Source organism: Etheostoma spectabile, chromosome 21 (assembly GCF_008692095.1).
Source record: "Etheostoma spectabile isolate EspeVRDwgs_2016 chromosome 21, UIUC_Espe_1.0, whole genome shotgun sequence".
Lineage (NCBI taxonomy): Eukaryota > Metazoa > Chordata > Actinopteri > Perciformes > Percidae > Etheostoma > Etheostoma spectabile.
The window spans coordinates 10,068,224-10,079,251 of record NC_045753.1 but is presented as its reverse complement, the minus strand read 5'-3'; the positions used below and the strand labels follow the sequence as shown (position 1 = coordinate 10,079,251).

The 11,028-nt window shown below is 40.9% G+C and overlaps 2 protein-coding genes across 4 annotated transcripts in view; both read left to right on the top strand.

Annotated features, from left to right (window-relative positions):
- kctd2 (potassium channel tetramerization domain containing 2) overlaps nucleotides 1-7,474 on the top strand; it is an 8,940-nt gene extending 1,466 nt beyond the window's left edge. The window contains exons 2-7 of one of the 3 annotated variants that reach the window (XR_004327152.1): nucleotides 251-359; nucleotides 487-577; nucleotides 1,152-1,244; nucleotides 1,798-1,923; nucleotides 2,504-2,849; nucleotides 3,009-7,474. Coding sequence is in view for 1 of the 3 variants with exons in the window: in XM_032501628.1 (XP_032357519.1) it covers nucleotides 251-359; nucleotides 487-577; nucleotides 1,152-1,238; nucleotides 1,791-1,923; nucleotides 2,504-2,533 (450 nt within the window). In the remaining 2 variants the exon portion in view is untranslated. Of the gene's footprint in view, nucleotides 1-250; nucleotides 360-486; nucleotides 578-1,151; nucleotides 1,245-1,790; nucleotides 1,924-2,503 lie in introns of all 3 variants that reach the window. The other 2 variants (XR_004327151.1, XM_032501628.1) reach the window with 2 other exon arrangements.
- Nucleotides 1-11,028, top strand: part of slc16a5a (solute carrier family 16 member 5a) — a 49,105-nt gene that overhangs the window by 1,806 nt on the left and 36,271 nt on the right. Inside the window, exons 2-3 of the mRNA XM_032501608.1 lie at nucleotides 1,207-1,209; nucleotides 9,812-9,858. The gene's annotated coding sequence lies outside the window, so the exon portion shown is untranslated. The remainder of the gene's footprint in view (nucleotides 1-1,206; nucleotides 1,210-9,811; nucleotides 9,859-11,028) is intronic.

Sequence of the window (11,028 nt, the reverse complement as noted above, 5' to 3'; positions counted from 1 at the left end):
ACAAGGAAACCGGACCTCAACTCATGGCTGTCTACTGGACTTATTTCAAAAAATGGTTTTTCCCATTATTCATAGTCATAACAGGAAAATAGGGTCGGAAAATGCACAAGTGTCCCTTTAATGAATGAACTGATTCTTAACCTTTTTGTAATTTTCTTTCTGGACGTTACATTTTTCCCTCTTCCAGTTTCTGCAAAGTGACGACAAAACCATTCCTCCACTCAAATGTCCCTTTCCGTTTTTGCTACAGGACGAGACAGGAGCCTACCTGATCGACAGGGACCCCACGTACTTCGGCCCCATCCTCAATTACCTTCGGCACGGAAAACTGATCATGGACAAAAACCTGGCTGAGGACGGTAAAGCGCTTTGATCCCTGTTGCTGCAGAGTTGATATCTGTCAGTGGACATTCATTAGAGCCAATGGAAATAAAATAGAAACCAAACAATAAAATCTATTGATCCAATTTTTCTTTTTCATGTCAGGTGTTCTTGAGGAAGCCGAGTTCTACAACATCGCGTCTCTGGTGAGGCTGGTTAAAGAGAGGATACGGGACAACGAGAACCGGACATCCCAGGTACATAATACAGAGGCCGATAAATCTGTACACCTATTCAATTTAAATTCAAATCACTTTATTTGTCCTTGAGGAGCTATCAGGAGACACGAAGAGTAGCTCACAAAAGGACAGTTCACTGACAAGGTACAAATATATATATATATATATATACATACATATACAGGCCATCGATTGCATAATGCTGTCGTATCAAGTGCTAATCTAGTAATAGTCAATATAAAAACCAAAATTAGAAAAGGTGCTGTGGTGCAGTTCTTAATTTTGAGTCGAGCACGGGGGGGGGGGGGTGGGGGTAGTGGGTGCTGATCTGGAGGTTGGGAGTTCAGAATGGATGACAGCCCGGGGACAAGGTTGTCTTCTTTCTCTGCGTCCTGCAGGCATAGGCAGCGAGTGCGTCCGAAGGAGCCTCTCAAACACAGAAAAGCGAGAAAAAGACTTTCTTGGATACAATATAACCAATATAATATATAATATAATATATTATATTAATATATATATATAATATCTATTTTGTTTATGTGCACATTATTGATGTTGTTTCCTTCTGCTGTGTGTTGTGTTTACGTCCCCGGGTCCTGTGAAGCATGTGTATCGAGCTACAGTGCAAGAGGAGGAACTCACACAGATGGTCTCAACCATGTCGGACGGTTGGAAGTTGAGCAGGTGCAGAAAATCAGCCCCCCCCCCACCCCCCCCACCCCCCCCCCCCCCCCCCCCCCCCCCCCGTCACGTTTTAGTTCAAAGCTGTGTTTGGAGAATGCCTAAAACTTTTATTAAGTGCCCACATTATGAAAAATCTTTTTTTTCTGGGATTTAGGGGGTATTTTGTGTCTCTGGTGCTTCCACACGCTTCCAAACTTGGAAAAAAAAAATCTAAAAATACAAGCATGAACCTGAAAATGAGCAGAATATGGGCACTTTAATGATAAGAGATGTATTACTAGAAGATTCAAAATTGGGAGTCTGTTTAATTCATGTTTGGGATCAATATCAGACCTCATTATTGTTTTGGAGTGCTGATAGTTGAGTGTCAGGTCACACTCAACGCTGCTGCTAATAATTTGAGGAGCTGGAACTCCGAGAGAGAAATCTTAAGATAGATAGAAATATTTCTCAGAATGCAGATTGTTTAAATTTTTTTTGCTCCAGTGACATAACTTAATGAAAATGTCAGGGAACCTAATATTTCTACCTTTCGTCTCCCCCCCGTCCTCAGCTTATAAGCATCGGCTCCTCTTATAACTACGGCAACGAGGACCAGGCCGAGTTTCTATGCGTGGTTTCCCGGGAACTGAACAACTCCACCAACGGCATCGTCATCGAGCCCACCGAGAAGGCCAAGGTAAGTTAGATTATTTTATACTTTACTCTTTAGTTTTGTCTCTTTTTTTTATTTTTCGACAAATACACTATTACCTCCTCCTCTGCGACCAGCTGTTTTAGGAAATTACTTTCTCTTTTTTTTATTAATCTGTATACAGTGGTGCTCATATGTTTACATACCCATGCTAAAGTTGACTAAAAAGAGGAATTAACAGAGCCACAGACAGAGTAGGAAAATCAGAAAGTGTTGACAGACGGACAGATTTTATAAGAAAAAAATATTAAATATCAGCAGTGAGGCTGGAACTAAAAAAAAAAAAAATGTCTTTATTGGTAAATCTGTTGATTGATTTAATAATTGTTAAGCCTAAAAAATGTCAAAACAATTGTGTGAAACGGTTCACTCACATTTCAAGACGTTCAACTTAAAATCCTGTTAAAGGCTCTCATATTTGAGAAGCTTGAACCTGAAAATATGTGTTTTTTCCCTTTTTATAAACAACTCTACCAATGACTCGATCCCACCAGCTTCAATTAACCTTCAGCCATTTGGGAAATTTGAAGGGACTTCTGTGTTCTTCTTCCTTCTGTCCTCACAGATCCTTCAGGAGCGAGGCTCGCGGATGTAAAGAGCTCAATAACACTTTATCAACAACAAACAAAACAATAACATGAACATTATCTCCAGTTTTCATCACGATCCATGAGATCACCCTCCTCCTTTCTGCCATCGTCATCAACCCCCCCCCCCTCGTCCTTCCTCCTCCTCTGGTGTCCTTCCTCCTCCTCTGGTGTGCCTCTCCACAGTGGGGGTGGGGAGGGGGGGGGGGGGGGCTAATCTTCCTCCTCCTCCTCCTCCTCCACTGCTGCAATGCCACCCTGATTTGTCTTCTCCTCCATCGCCGGCTGTGGACCACTTCAGGGGAAGTTTCAAAGGGATTACAAGTGAGTGGTTGTCCTCCTAGCAGCTGAAGTGATGGTCAGCGTGGCTGCGGTGCGTATTGTAGCCTGTTGTTATGGTGATTGGATGGACGCCGGGCACAGAGCTGCTACAACTCCTCGCTGTCATCGTTATCATCACCACGCATACGTTCGGCCCCTCAGGACTCTCAGAGGACATAAAGGAATGAACTCAACTCCACTGACTGAGCCGCTATACCTGAGTCTGTTAGAGAAACGTCACGCTCGCTCTCTGCACTCCAGACTCTCAGTGATGTTACGAGGCCGGGGGGGGGGGGGGGTCGCGGCGCCACAAACCGAGCCGGGAGGCGGAGCAGAGTCCGATCGCTCTGTTTGAGCCGGCCTGGTGCAGCGTTTTCATCCTCTCTCTTCCTCTCTTGAGTCATTAGAAACACCTCAAACGAGAGACAACCTAACGTCTAACAGGCGTCACAACGTCCTGCTCCTCCTGTTTCCTGTCCCTTGTCCCCGGGCTAGATTTTGGTTTGTCCTCCCCAGGGAGAAGATTTTGGATATTTCCACGCAAAAAAAAGAAAACCAATGCCTCAAAAAAGGAAAATATACAGTATATATATATATACTGTATATATATATATATATGTAGGCTACATGATGAAATTATATGAAATGCAAATGATGTAATTACTGATTTCTGTATCATAGTTGTCATATATTTACATGTTCTTGGTGGGTGAGTCTATTTAAATGATGGGAGAAAATATCATTTTTCGTAACCGGTTGTCCTGAAGGTTTCCTGCCCGGTAACACGGACGTGAGTACGTGGATGCGGTGCCTCTCTGCTTTCTGTCCAGGACTGAAATATCACAGTGTTTTTTCAGCTGCACGTTTTCTGTAGTGTTCCTCGAACGTTTTCTCTTATATATCCGACTTTAATCTCTTGCATATCTTAAAATTGTAATTAGGGATGCGGAAAACTGTCGTTGCCATTTGTCCTGCGTGGCGTGGAGTGGACGGTGGCCCGTTTGTATGCTGCCTCAAACCTCTCAAAGCACCCCTCTCTCCATGGCCTTGTGCTATTCTCAATAATCACTCACTTTGCAGCTGCCTCTGCTGCCGGTCCTCAACTTAATGACTTTGTTGTCTTACATTCTGCAGCACTTGTAGCAAATGTGTGGCGCAAGCAGAGTTTTCCTCCTCACCCTTAAGGCCCTGAGATACCCGAGCCTCCATCGTCACTGAGATTTACAGACTGCAAGCGAACCTGCCACACGGGTTCAGTTTCTTGAGCTGCAGAAGCAAAGCCTTTTTCAGATGTTAGGTGGCGTTGTTTTTCTTGGCTAAAGTATATTTCTCTTGACATATACTTGACATTTAGTTGCGGTGTGATAGTGCTGATTTAAACACTTGAAACAGCATTGGAGCGCCGTGTAAATACATATAAACTAGCCTGACGCTATCCCTCTGAACCGCTGCACATAGCTCTGAATTCATATAGACACTTAACGATTACCATGCTAAATATATAGAAGTGTGTGTGTGTTCTTAAATTTATTTATAAGAGATCTGCACTTTTGTGCAAGTGAACAGAATTGGCTTTTACTTCAAATGTGCATTTACAAAACCTGTAGAGCTGCAAGTAACTTGAAGCTGAAGTCAATTAACTGATTAGTCGATTAACAGAAAACGTATCTGATGCCACAACTTGCTTAAATCTGTTTTGTATCATTAGAAATGTATTATCGTTGGGGTTTTGATCTGATAAAACAAGCCATTTGAAGATGGCTGTCTGGACGCCATGGATATGTGACATGTTTTACTTTTTTAGATTAAACTATTAATCGGTTGAGAAAGTCATCCGTGAAATAATCGTAGGGCTTCAACTTCATGATGTTGTCATCATGATGACTTTTTTTTTTTTTTTTAAATAATGAATCGTTTACTGTATAAAATCAAGTTCTTTATCTTGCACACATCCGAAAAGCAGTCGTTGGCAATAAAACTCAGGCTCCCTCCGACAATGCTCATGTAATATGTATAAAAATGAGAATCCAAACATAAAATAGTGTGAGCTAAAATATAACACAAAATAGACGCTATAACAATAAAACAGAAGGAAATTAAATAAGAGAAAGAAAAGTGGAGTAGGAGCTTGAGACATGGAAGCCGTCCTTGACGCCATCTTACCTCCACTCTCAAAATGTCCGAAAATTGTTGCCGGTTATTTGGCTGCATTTTGCCGTCGGTCGACTAACCAACTCATTGACTACTTGTTTCACCACTTCACCCAATGTACTGTTGTTACTGGTGCATATGCAGCCTTGTTATATGAGCAACTTATTGCAAGGTTTGAGCCATTTTTACACATATCAGATGCAGATATCAGACCGAACTCCCGTTTTAAATTACCGTCCCTAAAAGCTAAAAGCAGCGTCTCATCTTTAATCACTTTGATACACCCTCCTTTGTATAAAGAACATATTTGATGCAGTTATGTTATATCAAGCATGAACAAATGGTGTGAGAGGGGAAGAAAATACCTGTGCTCTTGTCCCTGATGTTCAGTCAGGCCTCCGAGCTCAAACTTTGATGTGACCTCTTCTTTGTTGGTTTTTAGTTTTTCCTCTCGCGTGTGTGTTGTGCAGTTTTATTCTGCTAATCTGAGTCGTGAGCACACCGTGTGCTGCTAAAAATGCCCAAACGTCTCATTGAGGAGCACTTTTTTTCTCCCTTGTGTCTCTGGGCCTTTTGCAAAGCACATTGGGTGTTGTTTCCCCTTCGTCTGTGCCCAGTGTTGTGCCTTTTGACCTGTGTTGTGCACAGTTGTTCTCCCCTCTTTTATAACAAGGTGCCTCTCGTACCTTTAAAAAAAGCCAGGAGGCACCTCCCTGAGGTATGATGTGTAATACAGTCTCTAGCTTGTTTTCTATGGTTGGTGTTTCAATGAGAGGCGAGCCAAACAAACCCATTGTCCCCTGCATTATTTTATGTTTTATGATACCGACGAACTGAAAATGATTACCAGCTGCTCTTTTTGCTGCTTTCGAACCTAATTCCACCCGCAGTCCCTTATCGCTCCTGGAGGTTCAAGATTGTGTCCCAATCTGCTGTAAGCACTGCTGGTGGTGTTGCATTGTCTTTCACCAAACTGGGAGGGAAGCAGGCAGCAATAGACAGCAGGAAGACCAGTCAGAGCAGATTTCCCCTCTTCTGCTTTTATCTTCACTGAACTTCAATTTGACTATTGACTCGCCTTCAGTTGGCGTCTTCGTTTTCCTTGAGTTGCATGCTGAAGCCATCTCTAATGATCCCGTTATTAGATGTATGTAATCAACCTTTTAAAGCACTTACTGTACCTGTCACCTTTGTGGACCCACTTGCTGTATATCTTCCCATGGTTGCGTAGCTCAGTGGTTCCCAAACTGAGTGTGTGTCCGGACCGAAGGATAGATCACTCTTGGTTTAAAAGATAGAAAAGCAACAACAACCTATTTCTAATTATTTTTTCTCAGTCTTTGATTATTGTGTTTTATTAGCCATGCTAGCAACAGCGTGCCTCTATCATCCAAATTGAAATATCTCAGCAACTATTGTGATTAAATGTTGTGCAGACATTCACGGTCCCCACAGGACGAATCCTGCTGACGTCGATGATTCTCTGACTTTTCATCTAGCGCCACCATGAGGTCAACATTTCAATGTGTGCAATAACCATTTCAACGTGTGCAATACTTTGGTTCATGATTAAAATACCTCCAAAACGGTTAACATTAGCCATCAGCCTCAGCTGTTCTTTGTGCTAAAGTAAGGTTGTTAGCAAGGTAAACATTTGCTGCATTCACGTGCTCCTCGGATCGTCCCGTTTCCCGAGTTGGGAAGTCGTTCTTCTGACTTCGGAGTGTTCGTGAGCTTTAAGTCGTAATGTGGAATCAACATGGCCTCTACACAGAAGATGTGTGGTATTTTATTGCTCAGAGCGTTAAAACAACACGTCGATGGCTGTTTCCAGACCTTTCTGCGTTTGAGCTTCATCTACTTAAAGCATGGGTCCCCCTTCTGTTTTTATAGATTCACATTATAAGCTGAAACAGTTTGAAGCTCTATACTTTGTCCCAGACGTGTTGCAGCACCGGTACACTCCCTAAAACCACTAAAAGGTTGTAGCTTAACCCGACTTGCTATCAGGTCAATGTTCATAAATCACTTTTCTAACTAATCTAAGTCACTCAACGTGCAACTAATGGTTACTAATGGTCTAACTAATGGGCAGAAACCAATTTTTCCGATTATTCCGACACCACATGAATGCAGCAATTACACCTGCCAAACATCAGCCTGCTTAGCTACTGAGCTCAGAGCAACGGCTGCTAGCATGGTTGTAGACTTATGACCATATTTCTTGTTAATCACCATATTTTTTTTTTTTTTTACTTCTAGATGAATTGTGTAAATAAAGGAACTGAACTATTACTACGTATATTAAAGGATCACAAAGAGGTTGGGAACCACTTACCTTTGCAGTGTGATTATCTGAACATTTTGAATCAAATACCCATTTTTTTTTAAACAAAAAAATAACTTTTGACCATTAGTTTTTACTTTCACAGGCTCTAGTTAGTCTACAGATTATGTGCAATCTTAACAAATCTGCAAAAAAAAGAAGAGATATATATATCTGTTGTTTGGGCACGTGAAAACACGAGAGCATGCGTTGTTCTAGAGATTATGATGTGTACTGTGTACTGGATTTATTCTGACCCCTGTGTTGGTGCAACGTGTGTGTGATGCATGGTGGGGGAGCAGAGGGACGGCATGGCTCTGTGGTTCGTAGGCGTAGCTTTGTTGTTGGGCTACAACTAGACGTGTTCTCTACTCACGTGTTTCTTTGTTGTTTTTGTATCTTCGTCACGTCGGTTCAACAGATACAGAATAGCTAGCTACAAATCAACCAACCAATCAGATCGGCTCCTAACCCCGGTTTTAAAAAGTGTTTACCGCAGCTCAACAAAAGATTTTTTTAAATCCATGGATCATGTTGCCAGTTAATCTGTAAACACCTGCATGCGTTTGTGGACATGCACATCTCATTTAGAGGTATTTAAAAATTAAAAAAAAATGTAAAAAAAAAAGAAAGTCACCTATTATCCGTTACTTTGTGGTCATTTATCAACAGTATTGATGTCGAATGTGAATATTTGTCAACGGAGACTGTGGAGAAAAATGTTTGGAAGCTGACAAAACATTTTACTTGTCTGATTAGTTTCACTTTTATTTATTTTATATTTTTTTGAATTTTGTCTACCAATGTTGTTTCTTTACATGTAACAATTTTTAACAAAACCCAGTCTGGTTTTTATCATAAAATGTGTCTGTGTTTTAAACAATGTGGCTCACTGACTGTTTGTTGGCTCCGTTTGACTGTGGATTTCAAGTGTTTATACCAAGAACATAGAGATGTAACGATACACTTCACTCACGATTTGATGTGATTCATAATTTTAAATTCACGCTATGACAGAGACTGAGCGGCAGACAAATGACTGAAAGAAATCCTCTTAACATAAACTGAGCAAAACAACAGATGTGTCCTCTTATCAAAAGTGCTTAGATTAGACACATCAAATTAACTAAATCAATAGAAAGCTCTTCAGATGAATGAACTAGAAAGACGTAAAAATAGGACATTTAAAAATTGCTTCCTGATTCAGTTTTTATATCAACTGGTTGTAATCTTTTATCCATTCATATAGATTTTTTTTTACCTATAACTCTCTTTGAAGCTGGTTCTACCAGCCTGGAATATTTTACTACTTAATTATAATTATTTGCACATTTTTAATGCCCACAGGGGTAGAGTATTCAGTTTAACATAACATACATTATAGTCAGTATCTAGATGTCTATACTTCATCCTTTCAAGGGTCAGTTCACACACATGTTCTTAGTTTGCAGCCATGCAGAGAGTTTTGAGATATCTGGCTCTGAAACAACTCCTGCTACTTCAAGGCAAAGAAGGTGAAATTATTTGTGTGTGTGCTGCTCAAAATAATAAATAATTACACCATAATAGACTCAACAGCAACACACACTTACCCTAGAAACCATTTGGCAGTGACAGATATCTCAAAACTACATGATTGATACCTCTGGTTGGAAGAAATCTATGTGAAAAAGATTTTAGTTGTTGACACGGGATAAAAACGTCACTTAAAATGTGTTTTTTTTCCCCCTGAAAAATACCTTATATGTTATATGTAATATTTCACATTAAGAGTGATGTTTTTCAAAATAAAACAGCAATTTCACATGTTTTTTGTATGCACCTAAAGCAGAAGATAATTGAGAAAAAAAGGCTTAAAATGCACCCACACATCACATCCATTGTAGAAAGTGGAGATATTGTGTGTGTGTATACATATAGATATATATATAGTATATATGTGTATATACATAAATACAGTATATACACATACACACACACACACACTACCAGTCAAAAGTTTGGGGTCACTTAGAAATTTCCATTGCACTCCATATAGACAGAATACCAGCTGAGATCAGTTGCATTGTTTTTTTAACCAGGACAGTGTTCAGACATTAAGTCTGAACATTAAGTGCTGACACAATTGCAAAAGGGTTCTCCAATGTTTTTCTAGTTAGTTTTTTTAAAATGATATCAGATTAGTGAACAGAATGTGCCTTTGGAACATTGGAGATATATATACACAAGCACACACACACACACACACACACACACACACACACACACACACACACACACACACACACACAGAGAGAGCTGTCGCCTGTGTGTGGTGCAGCAGGGCTGGGTGGGGCCTGCGCAGCGCCTGCCTACGACCCTCCCAGCTCGGCCTCGGTCAGTCCCCTCCCACCGTGGAGCTCCGTGCCGAGGAGCAGACCTCCGCGCGGCCAGACAGCGCGCACTGCCCCGGTAGTCATCGAGGAGCGACCGCGCCTATGTGTGTGAGTGTAGAGACTGACGGGAAGCTGGACGACAACAAGCGGCAGAAACAAGGTGATTTGCTCTTTTATATAGCCTATAGTCAAGGAAGATATTGATGTTTGAATCGCTTCCTCATCCAAAAGTGATGATGCTGTGATATTTATCCGTTATAGGGTGAAATCACATTGATGGGAACCCAATATATTGTGGTAAAATCTCCTTTGTAAGAAGCGATACAGATGACTGAGTAGAGGTGATTTTACGTAACGGGGCTGTGAAGGAGTCTGGACCGTGTTTAGGTGCTTGTCATCCACAAACAAGCTGAAATTATTACCAGTTGCCACGTGGGTGAATGTGTAAAAAAAAAAAAGACTGCATGGGTGTGTAAAAACAGTTCATATCTAATGCTGATGAAGCTCAGTTTGTACAGCTTGATGCAAGAGAACAGATTCTACTATCTGACATGTAACATGCGCTCATCCCTCCATGGGCTGTCCCACAGGAGACCTTCTGCTCAGCATCACGGTTATTCACCGAGGAGAGTTCTCCTTACAACACCCTAAGGCACATTTCTGCATTGCAAAATGACTTATAGCTGTGGGAGAGAGCTGAATGAGTAAAAACATGCCTTGGTGGGTCAGATTGGAGAGATATGTGAGGCCATTTCACCCCCACACCGACCCATTACAGACTCAGAGGAGGAAGAGGAATATGAATATTAAATATGAATGAATAAGATTGTCACTCTACATTGCCCAAAGGTGTGATGACACACCTGCCCTGTCCACATACTTTTGTGAGCTTTTGTTCTGGTCCAGAAGGTTGTTTATGAACACTTAACACTTCTGAATTTATTTCCACAACCCTCAGAGACTCTTCCAAACACCTGGATGAAAAATATCCTGTCTTTTGGACGACAACAAAAACCTTTAAGAGGAGACAATACAGGTAAATAGGGTATAAAAAAGAATCTATTAATAGATATCAGGAAACTTCCCCATAGTCAAATTAGGGTTACAATTACAAAAAGCAACTTTGTGCAAAAAAGAGAGAATTAGCATTTTCCATTTTTAATGAGAAATACTGCAGCTGCTCTATTCAGATAATTACAGTAAAACAATCATTTAGATTAGATTCAACTTTATTGTCGTCACACAGGTACAGGGACAAGGCAACGAAATGCAGTTTAGGTCTAACCTGAAGTGCGATAGCACTAAGTGCAGGATATACACTGGTTTCATA